Genomic DNA, 26,667 nt, shown 5'->3' with positions numbered 1-26,667 from the left:
CCCGCTTTCTACGGACCCGGCGGCTTTATTTATCTGTATCTCCAGCAAAATTCAAATATATTGCATTAAGAATAAAAACAAATGAATTAACAAACTGTATCTCAGCAGTAGAACGATGCATAATCTTTTACCTAATGCAGAGACAAAAAAACAAGGATTTGATTGAATAGTTTATTGATTTCTAATTATACCAAGAGATATATAAAGACAAATTGTCTGCAGTGAACGGGATGACAATCGTTCTTACATACTTGGTCTGTGGGTTTGTAGAAATATTAAAAGAAACAGGTAATTTTTTTGACTAAAGGCTTTATCAATGCCTTGTATTGAACCACAACACAATGTGATAGAGTTTACAGACAGATAGATAACCCAGATAGTCATGTGTTGATACAAAGATATGTAAAGGCTATTACCAGACATGTCGATAAACCCTCGTTTGCACCTTTATTGTTACCTGACAGCATTCCTGTTGTGACAGCATTCCTATCGTGACAGCATTCCTATCCTGACAGCATTCCTATCGTGACAGCATTCCTATCGTGACAGCATTCCTATCCTGACAGCATTCCTATCCTGACAGCATTCCTATCCTGACAGTATTCCTATCCTGACAGCATTCCTATTGTGACAGCATTCCTATCCTGACAGCATTCATATCCTGACAGCATTCCTATCGTGACAGCATTCCTATCCTGACAGCATTCCTATCGTGACAGCATTCCTATCCTGACAGCATTCCTATCGTGACAGCATTCCTATCGTGACAGAACTCATATCCTGGCAGCATTCCTATCCTGACAGCATTCCTATCCTGACAGTATTCCTATCCTGGAAGCATTCCTATCCTGACAGCATTCCTATCCTGACAGTATTCCTATCCTGGAAGCATTCCTATCCTGACAGTATTCCTATCCTGGAAGCATTCCTATCCTGACAGCATTCCTATCCTGCTGGCTCAAATGCTCCTAAACAATATATCTGTGCATCTATGATTAGAAACACTTTTGTGTGTGAGAAGTAATGGATGAATCACTGAATCAGTTTTCAACTCCCCCGCAGTCTCTAAAATAGTTAACTACAATCCATTGACTCCATCTTCTCTCTGCCTCTCCCCCCTCCTGCCTCACTCATGTCTCGGTCACATTTTGTCATACGAATGTAGAGTATTACAGGGAGATAGAGAGAGTTGCAGCAGATAGATGGATGATGTGAGAGCAGATTTGAAAGCACTGCGTTTCGCTCGGCTCTTTGCACAGAGCCACCCCTCCTCTGGCAGGGCTCTCTGATTGGTGGGCTGCAAAATCCCAGTTCTGATTTCATGCAAGCCCCCTCCCCTCCCATCCCCAGCCAGGTCTCCTTCGTGAATGGGCTGAGAAACAAGCAGAAGCTGTGGAGATACTGAGAGTGTTTCACGAGAGTCAGCTCAGAGAGTGGAAGGAGCACCTTACTTTACACAGCAACAGAAGGAAATACCCTGGCCTGTGTGCGCTTCACCTGTGCATGTCAGCAAAACAAACAGCTGCCTGCAGAAGGCTAAAGGAATCCATTTGATGGTGCTCTTTCTTTTATCCTTCTGTATCTCTATCTACTACTACTGCTGTGGCTCAAAGATTTGAACAGAAAAACAAAAGGTGGAATTATTATTGTATTTGTTGGTGTTGTTACATTCAGTATATAACACTGCGGTGTGCTGAAGGCATCTCTCTCCCTCTTGAAGGATTGTTTTTTTTTTTCTCCTGCGGCGGGACCGTACAAATCCGCCAAGACGCCGCGTGCCGTGCTCCGCGTGAAAAATGCGCCGGCTAGATTGGCAAAGCCGGCGCCCAACCCGGCGCCAACGCCGGGCTTGTACATGGAGCGCTCCCAGAGCCGGATCAGTCTGTCGGCGTCCTTCGAAGCCCTCGCCATCTACTTCCCCTGCATGAACTCCTTCGACGAGGACGACGTGGGTAAGGACTGCGCCTCTGTCTGGATAGTGTGTACTTGTGAATGTGTGTGCGTGTGTGTGTGTGTGCCGATCATTCACTTTAGAAGATGGAAAATAAGCAGCTCAGAGTTGGAGCATATCACATATTTGCTGTGTCTGGTCTTATTTTTTGTAGTCCACAGTGAATTTCTGTCGGATACTTTGCCCTGTTTATCCACTTTAGGGTTGAACTTTTCTTCTTTTAATTTAGACAGAATGATTTAACATATCCTCCTACAGCGCTGCTTTTAGATTAGAGCGGAGTGCAGCGTGTTTGCCTTTCTTGTGATTTTATAATACAGAGATTTACTGATTTGATCACCACCTGATGAGGATGGAGAAATAAAACAGATATTCAGATTTTTGCAGCTTCTTTGGTTCCAAGCGCTTTGCGATGCTAAACCAATTCATGCTTTTTAGAGAGAGAGAGGATTTATCCCATCCAATCCAATTATGCACTGACAGAAAGGCAGATGCTGTGAAATCACAAACTGAACCTACAGTGATTACAGAGATGAAGAGGCAGATATGCCGTTATTTATTTAACTGTAAAAACCCATTATGTGTGGAGCAGCGTTTAATAAGTAACACAGTTGCAGTACAGTGATGTGCTATTATAGAGAATGCTGAATACTGTGAAACTATAAAGATGCTCTCGTTCATAACTGCTGCAAGCAGGTGTGTGGGGTGGAGAGAGCGCTACGCTGAATGCAATATTTCATGATAACGTCTTTCTGTAAGGTCTTGTTATATTGTAACCTTCAAAGCTTTACAGGTTTGAAAACATATATACACTTTGAGAAACCATGATTTGAAGAACTCAGCAGTAAGTAGGTCGAGTCGTTTAGCGATGTGTTCAAACTATTAATGCTTGACATCAATAACAATCTGGTTTCTCTTTACATAAGGCTTTGAGTTTATTTCACAGACGCAGGGGAGCTTTGTTTGAACGTTGACTGATTGTATATCTTGTAAAAAGGCTGGTATCCCTTTAAAGAAAACACGGGTGGATCTCTGCTAGCTATTGCCTGGTACATATCCTGGTAGCACTCACCTGGTATATACCAGTGTCTGTGGGGCAGCTTGACAGGGAAGCCAACACGATGAGGACACATCGGAGCCACCGTTTCCTTTTCTTCCTGCCATTGGAAATAACATACAGAATATTCACAGTGTAGCAAGTGCAGCAGAACACAGGTAAAGAATGTCGGCATGGAAGGAACACTGGAACACATTGGATGTTCTGTTTAAGAACCCCATGCCAATGCTCCACCAATGACCCTCCACTGACTAACCCTGAATGGAAATGATGAAGAACAGCCTGGGGTGTAAGGAAGGGAAGCAGTGGTGAAATGTGACAGGGCCAGCCTGAGGCACGGCTTCCTTTGCAGTCTAGTGCTGGTCACAGTGTTTGTGTGACCTGTCCCAGGTACTGCCAGGGCTAACAGCATTCCACAGCTGAGCAGATCTGGCCATATTTGGGCAGCCTTGTTTGGAAAGTGTGCAGATCAGTGTGGTGACCCACAGCTGCTCCCGATCTCCAGCTTCACAGGATAAGAAACTGAAGGACGAGAACAATGCAGCAATCACTGTACACAGCTACTTAACAGCTTATCTTAATCTAATACAAACCATTTATAAAAACAAAACAGCATGTGAAATGCATGGAAGTGGGATCATTATTTGATTGGAAATCACAGCTGTATTGTAATAAATAGCAAGCAATTCCAATGCAATTCTGTAAACCCTATTGATCTAACTTCATAGTAAATGCTAATGTATGAAGTTTGTGTGGAGCACACCCCTCTTAACCAGAACAAACCCATGAAAACATATCAGGCAGGTATTGTACAATAAGCTAGCACTGTGAGCCCTGATTTACCACACGAGGGCTTTTCATTACTATTCATAATTCCGGGTGGGTTTTTGTTGTCGTTGCATCTGCCGGCACTGCTCATTGCAGGGAGCTGGAAGGAGACAGAGAGCTGTGGCGAGGAGAATGGCTTTGCTTTCAGGGCGTAACGTTGGAAAGTGGAAAGTGGGATTTATTGAAAGATGGCTCTTGCATCAACATGGCCAGGTTTTGAAGCGAATCCACTGGGTCTGCAGTGCACAGTTACGAATGATGAGAATGATTTCTATGCATCTGCTGGCCCTGCTTCCGTAGATAATGCACAGGGATCATTTCTCTGGATATATTCTGGAACATGTTTTACATGCCGGTAAATCCAGGATATATTTATGTTTCTAAATGTATTTAGATGCGTTTCAGAGGTTTGTGAAACACAATTGTCTCCTAGATATTACATTGAGGGTATTAAGTGCAATAGAACTATATTTCAGAATGATTTCTATTTCTCAACAATCTTAACAAACTTAACAAACTAATGCCCATATCTATCTATCTATCTATCTATCTATCTATCTATCTATCTATCTATCTATCTATCTATCTATCTATCTATCTATCGATCGATAGATAGATTACAACAAGCTGCTTTAACAAGGCCTTTTCCATGTAATTACACAGTACTTAGTGTGGAGAAGCAGGATTCGCTTGGTAAGTACCCAGTTATTACACATGTATTACATGTGCATTACACATGTATTACATGTTGTTATTATTATTATTATTATTATTATTATTATTATTATTATTATTATTATTATTATTATTATTATTATTATAATTATTATTATTAGCCGACGCCCTTATCCAGGGCGACTTACAATTGTTACAAGATATCACATTATTTTTACATACAATTACCCATTTATACAGTTGGGTTTTTACTGGAGCAATCTAGGTAAAGTACCTTGCTCAAGGGTACAGCAGCAGTGTCCCCCACATGGGATTGAACCCACGACCCTCCAGTCAAGAGTCCAGAGCCCTAAACACTACTCCATACTGCTGCCCTGCATTACACACGTATTACACATGCTGTTCATGCCCAGTGATATAAAGTGCTATCCACATTCTTGTATTTGAATGAACTGTGTCCACAGTATCAAGCATTAGCCATATGCACAGCTGCCATCTTTCACTGAACACAGCAGTTACTTGGAAGACAGTGGTTGGATTTAACCTTGGACACAGTCGTGGATTTAGTGAGGTCAGCATAGACCAAGAACAATATTTAAAGAAGGGGGCCAAGACTGAAAACTGAGCACAGCTCTGACCAAGCAGAATGTTGCATTGCATTAGCGTTTTATTTTTTAATAGCAATTCATTTGGATTCACAATTCACTTTATGAGAAAGGGAGTAATTACTTGTCACTCATTCTAATGGAAAGGGAATCGTTTCTGAAATGGATCAATGGGGTGGTTGGCGAACTGGCACATTCCTCTGCCCCTTGGGGCAAAGAGACAAAACGGAAAATGAAAAATGTTTTAAGCAGGGACCCGTGAGCCAGAATGACCCAGATGCTGCTGAAAAAAAAGTTTCTGCTTTTAGTATGAAAGGGACAGCATGTCTAAACACTGGAGTTCAGACACGTCCAGACCTAGTTAAGCACGGTTCACTCTGGAACAGTTTTAATATGAAAGGGACAGCATGTCTAAACACTGGAGTTCAGACACGTCCAGACCTAGTTAAGCACGGTTCACTCTGGAACAGTTTTAATATGAAAGGGACAGCATGTCTAAACACTGGAGTTCAGACACGTCCAGACCCAGTTAAGCACGGTTCACTCTGGAACAGTTTTAATATGAAAGGGACAGCATGTCTAAACACTGGAGTTCAGACACGTCCAGACCTGGTTAAGCACGGTTCACTCTGGAACAGTTTTATTTGCATTAACACTTTCATGCATGACATTATTGAAAATAGAAAAAAAAGTAGTTTTAGACACACAATAAATATATTTTTCATTGACATTTTTTTCATATTTCTCCCATTGCTTTATATGGGGAATAAATGACATCCTCATATGAGGCTATCATGCATTTTCATCTTCCATATGTCCTCATATTGGTTCACTGGCAGAATATATTCCTTACTGTACCATAGATTTTTTACAACCAAACCACAAACCAAGAATTGTAAGCTTTTGAAAAACTATGATTCAGTAAAGTCTCCTTGAGCCAGCTCCAATTACTGTAAACAGCTATTTATGATTCCAATACAATCTTTTTTTTTTAAGAGTCAAGGCATCTTTTGTTTTTGACAGCTTATAAAGTTTTTATACTTAAAAACAGATCTTTAGTTCTAATGTCTTCAAGTGTGTCAACTGTATTTGCAAACGAACAGAAATATAAAAACTTTACTTACATTTTCCAAACACACGCACGCACACACGCACACATGCACACACACACGCACACATGCACGCACACACACACACGCATGCACACACACACGCACACACACACACATGCACACACGCACACACACGCACACACACGCACGCACACACACACACATGCACACACACATGCACACACACACGCACACGCACACATGCATGCACACTCACACGCACGCACACACACACATGCACGCACACACACACGCACGCACACACACACACACGCACACGCACACACATGCACACACACACACATGCACACACGCACGCACACACACACACACATGCACGCACACACACGCACACATGCACACACACATGCACACATGCACGCACACATGCACACACACACGCACGCACACACACACACACGCACACACACACACATAAGCAGTTATTGCACATTAGAAACTCTCTGCTCAGTTGTTCGGGATGCAGGACACATCTGGTTCCAGACAATTCGTTTTATGACAGGGATATTAACATTTTGATCTGCTGAAATCACTAGAGTCTCCCAGCAGAATAACATGAAGAGTCTGTAGTTTCTGAAACCAGAGCCAGTCGATACTAATTGATCTCCACTGATGTCTGACTGGGCTGCAGTCAGGTTCAATAAAGCACAGCTGGGCTTGCTACCCATATGCCCAGTTACATTTAAGACATGTGAACTGACTGTTTTAAAGCAGGATTTATGATTCAGTCAGCAAGCTTTATTTGGAATGACATAATGCATGAGATGTTCTGTTTATTTGTTCAAATGCTTTGTAAGCTTCAGAGTAGATTGTGCAGTTTAAAGCCAGGTCACTAACAGGTGTACAGCCAGGATCAGCAGTAATGGATGTTAATGGAGGGAGCTAAGCTGCCATTCTGACACTAACCAGGCACCAGAGAAATAGCACTCGTTTACTTTTAAACCACTGTATGTAAAGAATTGTTTGCCTTGATTTAATCAAAACGTAATAGTTCTACATAGTTCAGAAATGCAGCCATTTCATTTTATATAAAGCAACTTCTGACTGCTCAAGTGCACCAGCATAACAGAAAGGATGGACGTGGCGCAGAACCAAAATGACATGCAGATCTAAATGAATATTAACGAAAAGGTTTTAGAAAAGTGACTGGTATCAATATTATTACTATTGATATTTCATATTGCCATGTTATTAGCACTACACCCAGCGCCTCTCTTAAATTCTCTGAAACAGATAAGAGCTCTTGTTCTGAGTGATTCGAGTTCCTGATCTCCTTGAGTCTCTCATCGTGGTCGAGACGAGTGCGTGCTGCTCCCTCCACATGCAGAAGCATTTGCAGGTTTTAACACCTCCCGCATGAGAAGTGGAAGTCTCAGAACTGCTTGTGCTTGTTAGCACTCCCACGCTGTCAAGCAGCGCTCTGCCGCTGAGCAGAATCGAAAAGCACTATTTATAAAACCCTGGCTGCAAAGGTACAAAGCCAATATCCTGTCACAGACTGTGGCGTGAACAGCTGCATAACACCCTTGAAAAATGAAAAAAATAAAAATAGCTGCTTTTCCACGGCTTTGTAATTATAAGCAATCGCACCTTTTGCAATGCTAACCCCAGCACCACTTGCAAGAACAAATGCTGACCAGAGAAAGAGAGAAAAGACAAAGAAAGATTCATATCTGTAGCATTCTGTAGATGGCTTGCTTTGGCAGGTGAAATTGGTTCAATAATACAGATTCATATTAAGGTTATTACTTCCTGTGTCGCCGCACAGTCATTGCGTTTGGATTGTGCTGAGTAAAGCTTGGTTATTGGCTCTCTATATCTCATGCTAACTGTCTTAAAATAGAGTTCCTGCGTAACATACTGCGCACAGATCAGATCATTTTTTTGGTTTAATGCCCAAATGATTTATTTTGCCCCTCACAGACGCACAGAGCAGTGGCAAACCAGTTTCATCCAGGCTGCTGATCACATTACAATGTGGACAATTAAAAACAAACACATGTCCATGAGGGAAGGGCACTCTGCTGGGAACTAAGCTGAGGCATCCCATTGGGTCTCAGGGAGTGAATGGATTCACTGCCCTGGCTATACCCTAGCAGGATTCATTCTGCAGTGCATATTGTCAGCACTCAGTTGTCATTTTTCAAGCCAGCTATGGGCCAGGCCGTATCGACACCTTTCTATAATCGTTTCTATATACAGCACCATGCCTTTTCAAATCCATTTAAGGCAGACTAGCAACACACGGAAATGCTGGCAGCAGCTTTAGATCCGTACGTTTATACTGCAAATTCCAAAGCTAAAATATTGACAAAAGAAATACCAGTGCACAAAACATACCAAGAACATTGTTGCAGTAGATATTTACATTGAGTAAATATTTGAAGAGAGAGAGACAGAGAGAGCCAGAGAGAGTGAGAGAGAGAGAGAGCCAGAGAGAGAGAGAGTGAGAGAGAGAGCCAGAGAGAGAGAGAGAGAGAGAGAGAGAGAGAGAGAGAGAGAGAGAGAGAGAGAGAGAGAGAGAGAGAGAGAGAGTACAGTACACAGCCTGGGGAACACAGCCTGAGTATCAGGCAGGCTGCGTTACAATCTCTATAGCTGTGCTGCTGGCACTACCACATGTACAGAGCACACTGACTGCAGGCTGGTTATCATGTGCTCCGATGAATCACGCTATCAGTGAGAGGCACTGATTGCAACCTGCTTTGAAACCATGAAGCTTGCTTTTGTTCTGAGTAAAACCAGCCCCTGTGCGGTAAACTTCAACCTCCCGGTTTACTGTAAATGCTATCATGGAAAAAATATATCGTAAAAAAAAAAAAAAAAAAAAAAAACTCTTCTCCTTTTCCAAGCAAAATGTGAACAGGAATACATGATTAATACTGTTAATCCTAGAACATTTCGCAAAGCAAAACAATTTCACATCCCGAACCAAAAAAAAAGTAGTGACAGATGAAGGCAGTGGTAAAAACAGCAGCTCGATTCATCCTTTCCAGTTAGCGCCTTATATCAGCGTGACGACCGCTATGCGCTCGCTTCATAATGATGTGCTCATTAAGACACGCAAATGACCATTCAACAGAAAACCATCTGCCACTAGCGACCCGTGCAATTACATTAACAATCCCATAGATATGGCTAGCTGTCTACGCCGTTAAATGCTAAAATGTGAAACTGCGGAATTGTCAAGATCCATTTTGACAGCACGGGCTCTAAGCCAGCAGAGCGTGTAAAGGGAACGTGTGTTTGAAAACACACAGCGGAGGTATAGGCTTTTGTGGTGGCATGGTAACTACACACTGTCTTATTTCTATTGAAATCTATGTGTTTGTCATTTACTACATAGTTAATAATGTAACACTCTACTATCCCCGTCTGTTTAACCGTCCAGGCACCGCGGTGTCGAGTCTCTCTATCGGATTAGTATCCTTTACTCTTCTGTGTAATCAAAATGCCAGATGCGTCTTTCTTACTTCAAACAGGCATTTGGAGATTTCAGCAGAGGCTGACTGCACTTGAGATGCTGTTCTGTAGCAGCGGCGTGGAAGATCAGTTTAGCGTGCGTCTCTCAGACATGCTGTCCTTTGTAATTAACTGAGTGTACCTGCTGTGTTCGTTTGAGACGTTGATTCTCGTTATCGCTGCGCTGTCTGTGAGAGCTCAAACAAGCTGAAGGTAAGAAAGGCTTTGAAGGCAAGGCTTTGGGTCTGTCGCTCCTAAACGCAAAAGCAAAGGGGCTTGTGCAGGGCTAGTTTTTTTCAAATATTTTATATATATATATATATATATTTAAAAAAAAAAAAGGGCCCCCTTCGAGGCGTTGGGCCCAGGAGAAATGTCCTCGCCCCCCCCCCCCCCCCTTCTCGGTGGGCTTGGAGACAGTCCAGTTCAGCAGGGTCCTTGTGAGAATCCGAGGAAGACGCTTTCCAGCCAGTGCCTCTAGCTCCCCCTGCTGGATGAGATAGAACAGCCAGTCGGGTCTCCTACACGGAGAATGAACAGAGCTCGTGTAATATGCTGTACTTCTGTTCTTTCAGTTCATTTATTGAAAGGGGTGCAATATGTTTTTTTTTTTTTTTTTTTTTTTAATTTCTGTAAGACAGTAGCCCAAGAATGCCATGTTGTTCTTCAGGTATGAATGCAGTATTGTGGCAGTGCTGCTGCTGCTGGGCACAGCTCCAGGGGGACTGCATTAGTGATTGAGCTCAGAGACTGACTGCTCCCAGAGCTACCCGGTGAGGAACGCTTTGAGCTCAGAGACTGACTGCTCCCAGAGTTACCCGGTGAGGAACGCTTTGAGCTCAGAGACTGACTGCTCCCAGAGCTACCCGGGGAGGAACGCTTTGAGCTCAGAGACTGACTGCTACCAGAGCTACCCGGTGAGGAACGCTTTGAGCTCAGAGACTGAATGCTCCCAGAGCTACCCGGGGAGGAACGCTTTGAGCTCAGAGACTGACTGCTCCCAGAGCTACCCGGTGAGGAACGCTTTGAGCTCAGAGACTGACTGCTCCCAGAGCTACCCGGTGAGGAACGCTTTGAGCTCAGAGACTGACTGCTCCCAGAGTTACCCGGGGAGGAACGCTTTGAGCTCAGAGACTGACTGCTCCCAGAGCTACCCGGGGAGGAACGCTTTGAGCTCAGAGACTGACTGCTACCAGAGCTACCCGGGGAGGAATGCTTTGAGCTCAGAGACTGACTGCTCCCAGAGCTACCCGGTGAGGAACGCTTTGAGCTCAGAGACTGACTGCTCCCAGAGCTACCCGGTGAGGAACGCTTTTCACCCCTACATCCGCACCTCTGTATTTATCTTGGAATTCAGTGCTGTGAATATTTTCAAAGGGAAACGGGAGCTGGAAAAACACATTCAATCAACGCAGATGTCTTGAAATAGACCTGTGTGTGTTTTTTTTCCCCCAAGTGAAAACATGTCATTTTTTAAAAACTTGTCTGCTGCAAGTCTCACACAGTCAAGCTGCAGCGTGTCACAGAGCAGACCCACGTGACTGGAGAAGGATGAGACTCAGAACTCAAGAGGAGTTAATAGCACGTCAGACTGCCACGTGAAACCATTAACACAGTGTGGAGTGTCCCGAAGTCTAGCAAACTGCTTGTCAATTGACTGGACCGCTGTCCGCTCCCACTAAAACATGTCATCGGGATTTTATTTGATTCATTTGGTTTTGCAGAGTTCATGACAGGCAGTGTTGTGCTGTCCTTGTTTCTCTGGCCAGGTATCCAGGTAAATCAACTCTCCAGACTGCTTCACCCCACTCTGTACTGTGTGTTTCTACATGTTTCTGGACTGATTCTGTTTGCTCCTCAGATGCGGACGGTCGGAAGCTCCGAGGGGGTATTCAGCGCAGCACCGAGACGGGACTCGCTGTGGAGATGCCAAGCCGGACAGTCAGACAAGCGAGCCACGAGTCCATCGAGGACAGCATGAACAGCTACGGATCTGAGGGAAAGTACGTATGACAATGACCTGACATACCTCTCCAGCACTGTATCACTGAGATCGCTGTCCCAGAATAAAAAGGGATTTGGGTTGGGTTAGGGTTAGGTGTCAGGGCTGGGGTTGCTCAAGGTTAGGGTTGGGGTTGGGTTAGGGTTAGATGTTAGGGCTGGGGTTGCTCAAGGTTAGGGTTGGGGTTGGGTTAGGGTTAGGTGTTAGGGCTGGGGTTGCTCAAGGTTAGGGTTGGGGTTGGGTTAGGGTCAGCGTGGTTTGATTTTGTAGAGTTGCCGAGCTCTGGAAGTGAAAGGTGGGAGTGCTTGGTGGATATTCCTTTACGCTGCGTTCTTCTACTCCATTAACTGCTGCTTAATGAAGCCGTAAACACCAGGCTACAGAACTCCTCTCCTGCTGTGAGCCCCTGGCTTTGAGCTGCAGTCCTGGGTAACGCATACTTACCCCCAGGGGAGAGCTGAGACGGAAAGCAAGGAGCCCTTTGCCTGTGCTGTGTACAGGGGCTTGTTTTTCCGGTGAAATATCAAATGTGTAAAAATCGTTTTTAACCGTGAAGAACGATTTGATTAAATGACATTCCGCTCCTTCTCGCGCAGGTCACGTTATCTTGAAGCTGTCATCTTGTTGAAAGCAGCCGTTCTGCGCCAGGGGAGTTAAACAGCAGTAATGTACCACTGTGTCCATATTCTCCAGGCAATGACACTCACCCCTCAGCAATCAGGGTTAACAATAAGCCGCGTTATGAAGTTATTAGCATTTTCCTGCACAGCTGGCCGTCAGAATACATTTTTAAGTCTCAATACGGGCAGCGTGTTACCAGTGAAATTACAATCAGTTAGAAATATATAATCAAAGGAAAAGTATGCAAAATAATGAATTGCTAGCCCCCCCCCCCCCCCACACCTCCCACCATCCCAGTTAGTAACTGGTCACTGAAGACTGGCCAGTAATTGGTGCCCACTCCGTGACGGAGCCCCACTGCTAGTGCTGTTCTTGTCCTACAGCCGAGTGAGGAACTCAGAGGAAATAGTGACGGCCTGTCAAACCTCCACTGTGAAATGGTCTCTTGTTCAGAAATTGCAGGATGGAAGGGAACTGTAAGCACATTGGTTAATTTGACATGCAATACAGAACTCTCGTTGCAGTTGATGGAGGTGGCAGTCAGATTTGATGCAGTAGCAGTGTGATGTAAGCAGTCTATCAGTTTGATACTGGGACTGAAATAGCTGCTGAGGAGACATGCAGAAAGCTGCACACTGTCCTTGTCCTATATACGATAGTTACAAGAGTAGCACCTTGTAGAAACAGACAGTGACAGAGTTGTGATGTACTGCCTACCTGCATGTATCAATTACAGCACAGAGATGTATTTATAGAGCAGGCTGAACCTTACCTTTGAGATGAGGGCAGGATTGTGATTGGCACGCTGCAGCCCTCACCTTACATGTCTTTTAAAACAGGCAATGCCGTCAGCGGCTCTGGTCAAAATGATTAAACAGCTTAAGGCAGAGGACAAAGGATCCGTCTGAGGTCATGCCACAGATGAGCACCAGGGGTAGTGTTGAGCCCTACCACACAGAGAAACACCAAGCAGGACAAGAGAGATTTCTACCCTAGTGACACCCAGTGGCCACCTGCTGTAGTTCTGCGTAGTGCACATCGCTCTGCAAAGATAACCTGAGGTGCATCCCCTGGCCATGTCATTATCTGATCCAGTGCAATGAATCTTGAGATCACCCTCAGTCTGGTTGCTGATTGCACCTTCTAGTAGATGTAAAAATTAAAGTGGAGAGTTCCTGCATTCACATTCCTCCACTGCTGCTCTTTCAGATTGTGTGTAACTCATTACGGATGAACCTGCCCCCGGGGGCCTGAGCGAAATGAGCCGTTGTTGTTTCCCTGAGTAAAATCCAGGGTTTTAATTATGGGAGATAAATAATTAAGCAGAAGAGTTTGATTAATTTGAAGTTACACCCACCCCCACACACACACACACACATGCACACACACACACATATGCACACACACACACATATGCACACACACACAGGCACACACACACAAGCACGCACACAAATGCACACACGCACGCACGCACACACACGCACTCACACATACACACACGCACGCACACACATGCATTTTTATGGTGAATTGGCCCCGTTAGCTCTTGCCAGTTTCTGGTTCTGCTTAATTCCATTCGCAGCAGTTGTGAAGAGTCTTGGCTGTTACTGTCATGTTGAAAACAGTAGCAGGCATGTTTATCCCCCAAGGGTAGCGATCTTTCAGTACAGAATTACATGTTTGATTCCAGGCCAGCGAGGAGCAAGCTGGAGCTGTTTTGTGTCTCTCTGCTGCACAGGCCTGTGCTTTCTTGTGTTCAGAAGATCAAGACAAACGGGCCAGTATTCAGTAGAACACTATTTTATCGAACAGATTTGAAACTACAATGCACGGTTCTGGTGTTAGTTAGATGGTCCTCTGCCAGTCGTGCCAGCAGCTGTGTCTGGAAGTGCATTTAAAGCCACACTAAATCCCATTGCACTTGCCCTCGATATGTCTATCCATGCAAGCACTGCTGTGGTTTAAACATTTCCTAGACTGTAGTCTGGGGTGCTTTGAGCTGCAGGTTGGTGATAAATCGTAACGTTTCCTCAGAATGCATTTGTGCAAAAATGTAATTAAAAAAAAAAAAAACTAAAATAAGAAATACGCGTTGTTAATGCAAAAAGCTGCAAACTGCTGTGTTAAGCAATATTGAATGCAGTCAAAGATGGGCACTGTGCAAGAAACTTGAAAATATATTTGATGGAATTCTGCAAAATGACAAGAGAGAGACAGAGAGAGAGAGAGAGAGAGAGAGAGAGAGAGAGAGAGAGAGAGAGAGAGAGAGAGAGAGAGAGAGAGAGCAGAAACACGCTAAGATTGTTTAGTGTTATTTAAGATTAGTTAAATGTATCATAGTAACATCGAACGAGCCAGAGAACATGTGGCTTCAGGTCATAAGGACTGCAGAATACAAAATGGACAAAAAAATGTTCTACGTGTAAGATCAAAAATGGAATGATGCCCTAAGATAACAATGGTGAAAACATTACAACGTGTAGTAAAGCACACTCAGCACACACATGCATGCAGTGCAAATATCTTTTAGATTCTCAGACAGTGAAAACACGCCTCATAAAATTACCAAACCAAACCCCAAAAAAACTAGATATTTAATTTCGGGGTCTTGTTAATAGTGTAAAACTGTTTGTTCCATGTTCCAGATTGTAAATGGTGTTTTTTCTTTCAGACTGGGAGTATTTGGAGTAAATGGCTATGGGAATCTAGCCCAAGAACTCCCTAAAGGTCTCCAGGAGAGTGTGGAGTTTGAAGGTCAAGGGTAGGTAACAGTACAGAGCACAGTGCACACTGACAGAGTCCTCTCTCCTCTGGAAATGCACAAACACACTGAGGCAGATTCACTGTCGTGGCCTCTCAGGGATGCTCAATGGAAGAGAGTTTAGTTAAATTACTCACTAAGAAAGATCGTTTAGAGCATCCTTCTGGGCCTCTCTGCGACTCTGTCATAAATCTGCTCCTGTAACGGAGAGAAAAGAAAACAACTACTTCATCTGAGACCAAAACCCACAAACACTGGAGTCTTTATAATGAATGTTCTGAGAAGATTGCGGGGTTTATGATCTGACTAGCCTTACATTTAAACAACTCTATTAATACGACTGGGTTTTTCCTCTGGGGTGACTTATTGAACCACTTATTAATACATACATCTATGATATAAAATATACTCCAATGTGTGCTTGGATGCATTCTATAAATGATTAAATACATTTGATAATTTGGGTTTTTTTTCGTTGGTAACTTGCTGTATATATCATAGTGATGTTTGTTTTGTGGTATTTGGTTCAAAGGACTCTTCTGTGAATAGTACAGTACATCATTATTAACACACACATCTCTGCTGCTCTTGACATTGGAACGCTGCTACCCTTGGCACTGTGCTGCAGATCTCCTTCCTGGATACATATTGTAAATACATTTAAATAAACAATGTGCCGGGGAGCGATTCATGACAAGGAGTAGAGGCAGAAATAAACCGAGTGTAAGTCTTGCATTCGGCTTCCCTGCGGAGAACAATCAATTACAGAAAGAACCTCTCACAGCCTGGCTAGTGTCTTACCAGTGAATTCCCCCGACAGCAAGGAGTCAGTCTGCGCCTTAACACTTCAAGTGTCTATAATCACTGTGTATTTACATAGGAGTAATTACAATGTTATTATACACAGCTACAATGTGCTTATTGCACGATCTAACCATAACTCTAAACCTAGCCCTAGCTCTAGCCCCCCTAACCCTAACCCCTTTCTGATACAGTTGTGTACTTACATATATCATGCAAAAAGATTGACACATTAAGTACATTGTAACAATGCATAATGCCATTGCAATTAGGTGTTAGTACACATACTAAGTAACTGCTGTGTAAATACACACTAATTAGAGACACTTCATGTAAAGTGTTACCTGCTGGTTTAAGTGAAAAGGACTTGCATGAAATAGCACTGAGCATTCAGACAGAGAGGAACCCGATCACACAAAATATGCGAAGCTGTTGCAGCACTCTAGCACAGTAATGATCTGCCATGCATGGCAACCACACCAGAAAGCAAGGCTTCACGATTTTTATACCAAGAACTTCGAGGTCTCCGAGCCGGGTAGCGCTCGTTTATTTGTGTCTTGAGATAAGGGCTGCAGAGTGTATGACATGACTGCAGCGGATCACAGAGTCAACAAGGATTGAAAAGGAATGAGCTGCTTGAACATAAGATAGATGAAGCAGTGCTGTCGCTCTCAGGAGACTCGTTCTGCTGATCTCACAGCAGCTGGCTAGGGCCGTCCCAGCACTGCTTTAAAAATAGATTCGAAAAAGGAGGTCATAACTTTACACAGACAGAAACTAATTATCTACCTTACCCAACTCCGCCAAGAGCCAGAAGAACGAACAAACACAGTAGGAAAGAGGACAGATACATAGAGAGAATGTTACATTCATGCTGAATGTGAAATTAGGAATAAAAAATACTTTTTAAATTGCAAGTAGCTAATTGGGTCAATGGAAATATACAGAATTTACAATCTGTTGTTGTAAATTAAATAGGTTCCATTGAAATGTTTTACGATGGTTGCAAAGTGCTTGTTTACAAGCTGGCCATGTTAGTTAAAGAGATTATAATGAGTGCAAAGCAGCCGGCTGGAGACCCATTTCACTTATACATCTTGATTACAATGAGAAGAACTGATCAGAGAGTCTAGGTACTGTGTATTACAGCTGACATTAGACATCAGTTAATCCTGATGGTTTATTTTTTATACCTCCGCTTTAGAGACTAGGCAATGGTGAACATAACTCAATGCCTTTCCTTGTGCAGCTGCCAGACTAAACTGTAGCTCCAGAAGACTAGATTAGCTGTGCTATTGTCAAGTCTGCAAGCATTCCCTTTGTCCATGCTGGGATAGAAATTGAACAGCAAGCTCAAATCACTCAGATTCTGCACCATTTACTCTGACTGGAGCTTCTTAGACTCCACTGCGCAATAATGCACGTTGGAAATGAATACATGATGTGCAGCTTTGTGTCACAGGTTCTTATATATAAAGTGTAAACTGTGCTGTTTGCAAGGACGGCTTTGCTCCTCCTCTTAGTTATCTGGGAATAATACTATAGATAGATACATGACCTTTTTCTTGTTTGTCAGCCTGAATTACAGTGGGGTTTGCCTTGCGTCCGACACTCAGTTCAGTGACTTCCTGGATGGAATGGGCCCGGCACAGTTTGTTGGACGTCAGACGTTGGCTACGCCATCAATGGGTAAGACATGGATTGCACAAAGATTTGCACATTAAGTACATTGTAGCTATGCACAATAATATTGCAATGATGTGTAATTACACATGTATTTACTAAGTAACTACTACGCAAATACACAGTAATTAGAGACACAGTGTAAAGTGTTACCCAATTTCCATATGCTATCAAATCATAACATCAACATATACACAGTGTGGTACAACAGACTCGATTGTGTATCAGCAATGGTAACGGGTGTTCCACTGGTTTTGCAGGGGACGTTGAAATTGGATTGATGGAGAGAAATGGCCAGCTGGAGGTGGAGATTATTCAGGCACGAGGTCTGACCCTCAAACCGGGCTCCAAAACATCACCAGGTAAAGAAAACACAAAACCAAGACGAGGAGCCCTCCCTGCATATCCTGGAGTCATTCATCAATAACAAGTGTGCCATTGTGTTTAAAACACGGTATCTGTTTCTGGTTTCAGCTGCGTATATTAAGGTGTACCTTCTTGAAAACGGTATCTGTGTTGCAAAAAAGAAGACAAAGTGTGCTCGCAAATCACGAGACCCCATTTACAACCAGGTCCTGGTCTTCTCTGAAAGTCCTCAGGGGAAAGTCTTGCAGGTGGGTATGACTGGATCCTTTAGCAGCCCCTCGTGCATTTAACAAAATGTCCCATTGCAATACAAAAAACATCATTTTACAAGAAAGCAAAGCAGGAGAAAAATAATATTAAAAAACACGTAATTACAGCAGACTGCAAAGCACACCAACAGGACCCACTCTTGTTATAGACGATCCATAACCTCAGCCACGTAAATCAGTATCACAGCCAACATATGACCCCCTTTGAGAAGCTTGGACAGTGGGAACACAAGATGTCAGAGAAAGACATTGGCGTCACATTTCGCTCTGAGCTGCATCTTAGTTAGCCCTGTATCTAGTCGGTTATCATGGGCTCTTTTCTTAACCCTCTCTTCTTTGTTTGTTTGTTTTCCTGCAGGTGATCGTGTGGGGGAACTACAGCCGCATGGATCGTAAGTGTTTCCTGGGCGTGGCCCGCGTGCTGCTGGAGGAGCTGGATTTGTCCAGCATGCTCATCGGCTGGTACAAGCTCTTCCCCACCTCCTCCATGGTGGACCCCACGATGGCGCCGTTAATCCGGCACTCCTCACAGCTCTCGCTCGAGAGCCCTTGCTGTGACAGGTCATAACAGCGCAAGAGAAGCAGAACACTGCTTTTTATATGTGTTTCTATCTTTCCGTGCTGGAGGTCCTGTTCCTTAGCACGCTGCATGCTTGATCAGATTCTCCAGGGCCCCATTGCAATGGGGAACGACGCCACCTTCGGCGTGTGAAGAGAAGACAAAGACTAATGGTCCCAGACTCTAAAACAAAGTAACTGGTACCGCCTCTCCGCAGCAGCGTGGTAACCAGAGTCACGTGATTTTAATCTCCAGGTTCACTTTGCAGTTCTGAGCATCTGAGCTGTTACCTCACAGCGCAGATGCTGTTAACGGGAAGGTTCATATCTGGAAGAGGGGTGATTCTTGTTAATTAATGGATGAAGCTGAAGAGTTATTAGAAGTTGAAAGGTATATCAGGAAATGTATGGTATTTAAATAGGAAAAATAAGGTCACTAGTGTTTTTTTCTTAATTGATATTTATAAACGCGCCGCAATGTTTAAGATATTAGACACATGTTTATTGCAGTGCTTCATCCAAAGCTTGAAACAGCTTTCAAGAAATACGGTGTCTTGTAAAGCCTGGCTAGTTCCTGAAGACTTGCACTGTACAACAGCAGCTTTTACTGCATTGGAATACCTGTGCCAAATTACCAGTAAGTGTCATTAACCTGCGGCTGTGGCTGCTGCTGAGTGAATGGAGGAGACTTCTTGAACTGACCACGAAGAATACAATTAAAAAAAAGAAAAAGGCATAACCTTTTCTAGCGGCAGAATCACAAGAAGAAAACAATACATGGTGTTTCCTTGCATCAGAACCCTTGATATTTACACAGTGTTGAACACATAGCACCATGGACACAGGAACGCCTTTCTGTTGTAGATTGGTACGCTATCAGTGCATTCTTACTGTGTACTGTGAAGCTGCAGAATCAGACAGCAGTTCATTCTAACAATGAAAGCAAAGATGAGAAAGCATGTGGCTACTTTTATTGGACTAATGAAACGTGTGTTAGCATTGATATTGAGGGTTAGGGTAAATTAATGTTAAAAACAAACAGGCTATCACTGGGGCGCTTTGCAGCCTTGAATGCTTTAATTACTGGCACATCTGCACTGAGCCAGACTCTCTTCTTTACACTCTTGGATGGAATGAGAAACACAGGCTTTGAGATGCGGAACTTCGTTAGGTATGCATGATTGTAGCTCTAGTGCACAGCATGACAAATTGTATTGTAGTTTGAGGAGAGCAGCAGATGAAGTGCATGACAGAGGTAGTTGTTTTTGGGGTGTGGGAGAAGGGGGTGAGAGGGAGTGGGGGTGTATCATTACTGATTTCATTGGCAATGCTGCATCAACCGCTCACTTTTATAGAGTGATCGGTGAGCAGCAGACCAGAAAGGTTTCTATAACAAAACTATCAGATTGAATGTGAGAATGAGACTTTCAGAAGGTGGAGAGAAACCAATGTGCATTACTGCGAACCACGAATTGAGAAAAGACTACGAGAAGTGATGCAGTATATATATATAATAAAGCATAGGGATCACAGTTTCACATAGTTTAAAAACACACACACTTACAGTAGATCTGTACTCTGTGTTTGCACACACACACTTACAGTAGATATGTACTCTGTGTTTGCACACACACACTTACAGTAGATATGTACTCTGTGTTTGCACACACACACTTACAGTAGATATGTACTCTGTGGTTGCACACACACACTTACAGTAGATATGTACTCTGTGGTTGCACACACACACACACACACACACACACACACACTTACAGTAGATCTGTACTCTGTGGTTGCACACACACACACACACACACACACACACACACACACACACATTTACAGTAGATCTCTACTCTGTGTTTGCACACACACACTTACAGTAGATATGTACTCTGTGGTTGCACACACACACTTACAGTAGATCTGTACTCTGGTTGCACACACACACACACACACACACACACACACACTCACAGTAGATCTGTACTCTCTGGTTGCACACACACACACACACACACACACACACACACACACACACACTTACAGTTGATCTGGACTCTGTGTTTGCACGCTGTGTTGGGACTCCTTGTTCTGAAAGACAGAAGTTATAATGTGTATTATACTGTGTAACCCTGCGATCAGCACTTACACTATTTTTTGGAGAGGTTGAGCGAGTTTTATCTTAACAGACGCATTTGTCTAACGTGCTGGCTTCAAATTCTGGCAGGAGCACTTTAGAATTATAAATTAGATGACTACCAGTCATTCCGTAAAGTGTTAATAACAAATAAACTAACTTAACAAAACTGTTCTAGAGAAACTGTATGTAGCGTTTTCAAAGTGCCAAAGCTTTTCAAGAGACAACATATATGTGTATATACAGTATATATATATATATATATATATATATATATATATATATATATATATATATATACACATTAGGGTCAGAAGGGATGCACTTCCCTGCTCTGTTACCTATTAGAGTAACCCAGTGTTGTTTTGCACATTTAAACAGAGACATATTTATAAATAGAATATATATATATTGTGTGTGTGTATAAATACATTGCGGTTCTTCTTCTATATCATCATTTCCAGTGCCCTCCAGATAACCCCGGGCTTCTGGCAGTTCTGAATGTGTTTGACAAACACTTACATTAGAACGGAGCGGGCTGCATGTGGAAGGGCTAGGTGTCAGTGTAATATAGGAGCTGCTAATTAAAAAAAAAACACATTCCAGTTTTAAGCTTGTCTGATGAGAAATGTTCCAATATATATATATATATATATATATATATATATATATATATATATATACCTGTCGTTGTAAGGCCATCTGAAATATTTTCCTTATGTTAAAAATAATTATAAAAATAGTACCAGTAATTAAAAAAACAAAACTATTTGGACTGAATGAAATTCACAATGTTTCGTTAAAATGTCTTAATGAAGTGCCACTAAAGCCCCTTTCACACTGGCACTCCTACCCAGGTCCTGACCTGGGCTCTGGCTACCCGAGTCACAATCCCGCGTAGTGTGAAACCACGTACCTGGGTCGTACCCGGGTTGACCCTGGTCCCAGCGACCCACCTCAGGATGTGGGTCGACGCGGTTTGACCGGGTGTTGAGCGAGACAAAATGCATGACAGCCGCTCAGAAACCGACAACATAACAAACAGCCACGCCTGCGTGAAGGTTTCACTTCCGCAAGGAACATTTCTGTTTATTCTGTTTAGCCATATTTTTATTGCTTGAGACACACCATGAGCTAGATTGCAGCAGGGATGAAGAAACATTTGCTCTAATCAACATTTGGGCCGACGGTTCAATCCAGAGAAGCTTGGATGGAAGCGTCTGTATCAAGCTGCTTCCGGGGCATTGATCCACGCATTGTGTACTTGCGTCTGTCACCCAGGTCAACCCTGCTTTATCAAACGCAGTGTGAATCGCGTACCCGACCCGCATGACACCGGGTCCTGACCCGGGTAGGTTCTGACCTGGGTAGAGCATACCAGTGTGAAAGGGGCTCAAGACTCAACCTTAGACTGACAAGTGTGACCTGAATCTACTATTTTAGCATTTCTACTGGTATGATAGTGCCCTCTCCTTGCAATACTGTATACAGAACCACACAGAGTAGTTTTAGAATGGATGAGGAACAACAAAACGACATTCCAAGTCCTGGAAGCATGCACGCTGTTGAGATTTACTAGCCACTGCAAGATCTTTGCAACTGAACCCTGTTTACATAAGATTATTGAAAGATACAAATAAAAGTTAGCTGGGTTGTACTTCAGTATTCTGAACAAAGATAAGCAAAGCACTGTACCGTACATGCCAGAACTCTCAGTGCTTTTTAAATGTGCTGGTCGTGATCCTATCAGTGCTTTTTAAATGTGCTGGTCATGATCCTATAGTTTAGTGGGTGGAAGAACACATTTTGTAAATCTTGGAAATTTATAACTATTTGGTGTATCTTTATTTTATTTCAGGAGCTACTTTATGGTTCAGACGAAAGGGTTTTTTTTAAATCTTTCAATTAATAATCCTGTTGGCAGACGTGGATATACAGTAGAAGGGACCGATTGAAAGACAAAGCGATTCCCTTTTCCTAAGATACAATAAAACAACAGGCTCAGAGAACTTCAGTAAACCCTGACTACTGAGACAACTCAGCCAGTTCAATAATAATAATAATAATAATAATAATAATAATAATAATAATAATAATAATAATAATAATAATAATAATAATACGTTTCACTACTGTAATCACTTGCAACTGTGAACAAGATATTCTAATGTTTGAAACACTGACTCTGCGTCTTAGTTTACTGTATGTGTTTTCTCTGTTATCAGACAGCAGGGTGTCATGTTAATTCTGCCATGGGGATTATCACTAAAAAAATGGACACTTTTGTATCTCAATGCTGAGAACGAATGCCTAGAACAAGCCCAATAACCGAGGACTGTGCAGTGTGATTGGTCTTCACGAAACAAGTTTAAACTCCGGATAGAAACTTGCGATGGTGCAAGCAAACTCGATTTCAAATCAGCGATGCTGGTTGCACTTAACTAAGCGTTGATGAGGCATGACTCCCTGCTGTAGCTTCCTTTAAGCTAGTATGTACATATCAAACATGGCTACTATGAAACGTGTGTGTCTCTCAGTAAGCAGCGTTCAACACATTTGGTTGGATGCCGCAGTTTCCAGTGGAGAGATTTTCTCACAGATGTAATAATTTATTACAAGTAGATTGTGTTCTTTAAATGATGTGACAGCTGAATAATGCACAATTTGATGTTGTTGGTAAACGACTACAACTGTTAATAATAAAAAGATGAATCGATTTTCCCATTTCTTTGCTGTGTTTTGGATGCCTGTGGTTAGCTTTCGCCAGAGAACTGCAGTACCTCCTCCCTGCCTGTTGGGGTGCTCTTGTTAAATGGATTGTGGGACGTTATTGGCTGGTGAAGCACTACAGAATGAAGAATGTACTGGTGTGTCAGGTTAGTTTCTTTTGATTACCTTGGTCATAAATACTGTTTGGGGTTTCCTAGGTATTAGTAATAGCTATTAGTCCCACAAATAAATACACCGCACAGCATGTTTAATACATTGTGGCCTATTTGAGGGATAGTTTTGCTTTAGCATCGCAATGCAGTTCAGCAGTTCCACAAGGGCCTGCATGCTTCTGACACAACGAAAGCTGAAATGCAGATCCTGTCATCTGAAGATCTGAACTGTGAAGGAGCGACCGCCCCTCACAACATGTGTGAAAAGCACAACCTTGAAACATCTTTCTCAATGGGATTGCTCAAGTTCAATATGAAAGGAAATGTGTTTCAGTAGTTTATTGTACACATACAAGATTAAAACAATGTCACAATGATCTCATCTTAATATACAGAATATATCCTGCTTTTTATTTAAAAAAACATCTGAAGCGCAAATAAATGAATGTGCAAACTATCACAAATGAATCGTCAGACTGGAGCATACACACAAAGAGAAAATCAAGTTAAACGGTATTTCAAAATACTACATGTCCTTCTTTAAGAAGACTCCCATTCTTTCATTTTGAAAGAAAATAACAACCATCAAGCAATCGGCGTAATACAAATTGCAAAATCAAACATCATTACAAAACCAAAAAAAAAAAAGAAACTCTACACCAGTAGGGTGATGATGACATCATCATCCTGCCCCTTCCACAGCATCTCACCCTCGAATTGAACCATGCCGTGCTTCCTGCATCTCAGCAGGATCCCCACCACTTTATCGGAGATCTTGACGTATCTGTCGAACAGCCCCCCGAAGGTGATGCGGACGCGCTCGTCCTTGCACTTGACGCCCATGTCTCGGATGATGAAGCACATCTCCTCCATCTCTTTGTGGATGTGCCTCTCTGCTCTCCGAGCCCTCTCGGCGGTCTTGCTCCCCTCCTTGGGTCTCCCGTAGCCCTGGTCCCCCTTCAGTAGGCGGCAGGCCATGGCGTGCTCGTAGTTGAACTCCTCGCTGAAGGGGTTCAGTTTCTGTTGCTCACTGTGTTGCTCTGACCACTTCTGCCAATTGCTTCTCAGGTCTCCCATGGTAGATACCTTAATCTGAAAAAAACAATTCAATTTCCAAGATTAATATAGTGTATGTGTTTCACAGCCCAAGATACTAACATTGGAGGAGAGGCATTGAGTTGAGCCCTTGTTTCAGTCCCTCCTGGATATCTTAACTTTGTCCTTTTTAATTACACTATAAACAGTGACATTCGCACACATGTCCTAATGCTAACTTAGCTCCTATAGTAGACGTACAGTACAAGGCATGGGAACTGTTTATATACAGATCTCTGCATCGAAAATGATGCTTGTTTTACATTCTCTGTTTTTTTTTCCTACAGTTGCCCCACATTTCATTTTTATTTTTCCATGAATGGCTGTTTTGATTCTCTCGATATGTTTCGGGTTTCTCTCACCTTGGGTCTCGTGCTTTTCCTTGCTACTCCCCCTACAGGCTTGTCTTTATTCTTGTTCTCATCGTCGGTTTCACTGGACCCCCCCTCCTCTCCCAACCCGCTGTCCTCGGTGTCTATGCTGCTGCTGCGGGAGCCCAGCTTGCCCTGCTCCTCCTCCTTCCTCCAAGTCTTCATCGTGCTGACTGCCTGGCTGCCGCAGTACCTCCTGCGCGTGGGCGACATGTTCCCCAGGAACGGTTTCGTTTCGCTGGGCACGATCTGGTTGGTGTTTATTTTTCCTGCAATGAAACTGACCAGATCGTTCCCGCAGTCGCTCTTTTTGGGTCTGATGCCTTTAGAGACGCTGCCCGTCCTGATCTTCGCTCCGCTCTGGTCTGCACTCTTCTCTGTCTCAGCTCTGGGTGCCACAAAGGGCTTGGCTTCAGTTTTCTCAGACTCTTTTCCTCCTCTTTCTTCTGTCACAGAGCTGGGAAACCACCCCTTGGGGATTGAGTCCTGCTTTCCCGAATGCTCGCCCGCCCATGTTTGCCAGCTTTTGGCTAAGCTGCTCACCATGGCAGCGCATTTGATCTTCCTTACGGCCCTGCTGAGGGGTCTGTTCTCCTGCACTGCTGAACTCATTGCTGGATCGGGGTGCTCGCTGGGAGGTGTGAGACGCTCTCTGGCTCGATCCTAATCCTCTGCAGCCCTTCAGGCAGTGTAGTGTCTTTAAATAGAGGAGCACATACTGTAGGATGTGTTGTCACTGACACCAGGCATGGCATTCCTGTTGGGGGGGTAGGGGGAGGTGGGGGAGGGAGGGTTAGAGATTTCATAGCACTGCTGTGAATGAACTTCTATAGAAACATACAGAACTTACCCCACCCTTTGTAATGCGCCCGCTGTACACAGCCGTGTGTAGTTAATGCATTTCTGTATTCAAATGTCATACTAAACCCCTTGCATTTTAAAACATATTCAGCAATAAAAACTCTTATCATGCTGTCCAAGTATGATCTAAAATCTGAATGGGTTGAAATGGTAATGGGAATCCCTGCAAAAGAAAATGGATTTAAAAAAAAATCCATTGCAAGGGAACTTCTTCCTGGTTCACTGAGGGGAAATAAACAGAGACGGCGTGACAATAACATACACGGCACACGAGCACACAAAGCAAACATTGTTTCCAATTAAAAAAAACCAATCCTGAGCCCAGCTGCTGCCTTCTTAATCCTCCTGGCCTGTTCCCTCTGAATATATGGGAATATCGCAGCTGTGTTCAATAGAGGATTGCTCGCTGACGTCGTCACCACAGGACACGTTCTTTAAATTGCATTTTATCATCCAGGTTAAAAGCAGCTCACAACACATCTCTAAAGACATAGCAAATATATAATATAACCTAGTGTAACTTATACACTAACAGAAAGA

The 26,667-nt window shown here is 43.2% G+C and overlaps 2 protein-coding genes across 2 annotated transcripts; one reads left to right on the top strand and one right to left on the bottom strand.

Annotated features, from left to right (window-relative positions):
• Nucleotides 1-1,362: 1,362 nt before the first annotated feature.
• LOC117417498 (regulating synaptic membrane exocytosis protein 4-like) lies at nucleotides 1,363-23,635 on the top strand. Its single transcript, XM_059004218.1, has 7 exons — nucleotides 1,363-1,952; nucleotides 11,573-11,714; nucleotides 15,009-15,098; nucleotides 17,476-17,588; nucleotides 17,843-17,944; nucleotides 18,057-18,196; nucleotides 18,576-23,635. Exons 1-7 carry the CDS (start codon nucleotides 1,856-1,858, stop codon nucleotides 18,783-18,785), a joined length of 894 nt encoding a protein of 297 aa, XP_058860201.1. The 5' UTR covers nucleotides 1,363-1,855; the 3' UTR covers nucleotides 18,786-23,635.
• A 495-nt stretch (nucleotides 23,636-24,130) lies between these two features.
• On the bottom strand, nucleotides 24,131-25,951 carry LOC117426338 (actin-binding Rho-activating protein-like). Its single transcript, XM_034043814.3, has 2 exons — nucleotides 25,258-25,951; nucleotides 24,131-24,892 (listed from the first exon to the last, which is right to left on the bottom strand). Exons 1-2 carry the CDS (start codon nucleotides 25,876-25,878, stop codon nucleotides 24,455-24,457), a joined length of 1,059 nt encoding a protein of 352 aa, XP_033899705.3. The 5' UTR covers nucleotides 25,879-25,951; the 3' UTR covers nucleotides 24,131-24,454.
• Nucleotides 25,952-26,667: the final 716 nt, after the last annotated feature.

The sequence above is a fragment of the Acipenser ruthenus genome, chromosome 29 (genome assembly GCF_902713425.1).
Source record: "Acipenser ruthenus chromosome 29, fAciRut3.2 maternal haplotype, whole genome shotgun sequence".
NCBI lineage: Eukaryota > Metazoa > Chordata > Actinopteri > Acipenseriformes > Acipenseridae > Acipenser > Acipenser ruthenus.
This window is presented reverse-complemented; position numbering and strand designations above follow the sequence as displayed.

Excerpts from the sequence above, each read along its gene's own strand:
- LOC117417498 (XM_059004218.1), top strand. The coding sequence starts at position 1,856 with ATGGAGCGCTCCCAGAGCCGGATCAGTCTGTCGGCGTCCTTCGAAGCC. Across the intron at positions 1,953-11,572 it reads CTTCGACGAGGACGACGTGG|ATGCGGACGGTCGGAAGCTC; the intron begins GTAAGGACTGCG and ends TTTGCTCCTCAG. Across the intron at positions 17,945-18,056 it reads GGGCTCCAAAACATCACCAG|CTGCGTATATTAAGGTGTAC; the intron begins GTAAAGAAAACA and ends TTCTGGTTTCAG.
- LOC117426338 (XM_034043814.3), bottom strand. The coding sequence starts at position 25,878 with ATGAGTTCAGCAGTGCAGGAGAACAGACCCCTCAGCAGGGCCGTAAGG. Across the intron at positions 24,893-25,257 it reads GGAAAAGCACGAGACCCAAG|ATTAAGGTATCTACCATGGG; the intron begins GTGAGAGAAACC and ends TGTTTTTTTCAG.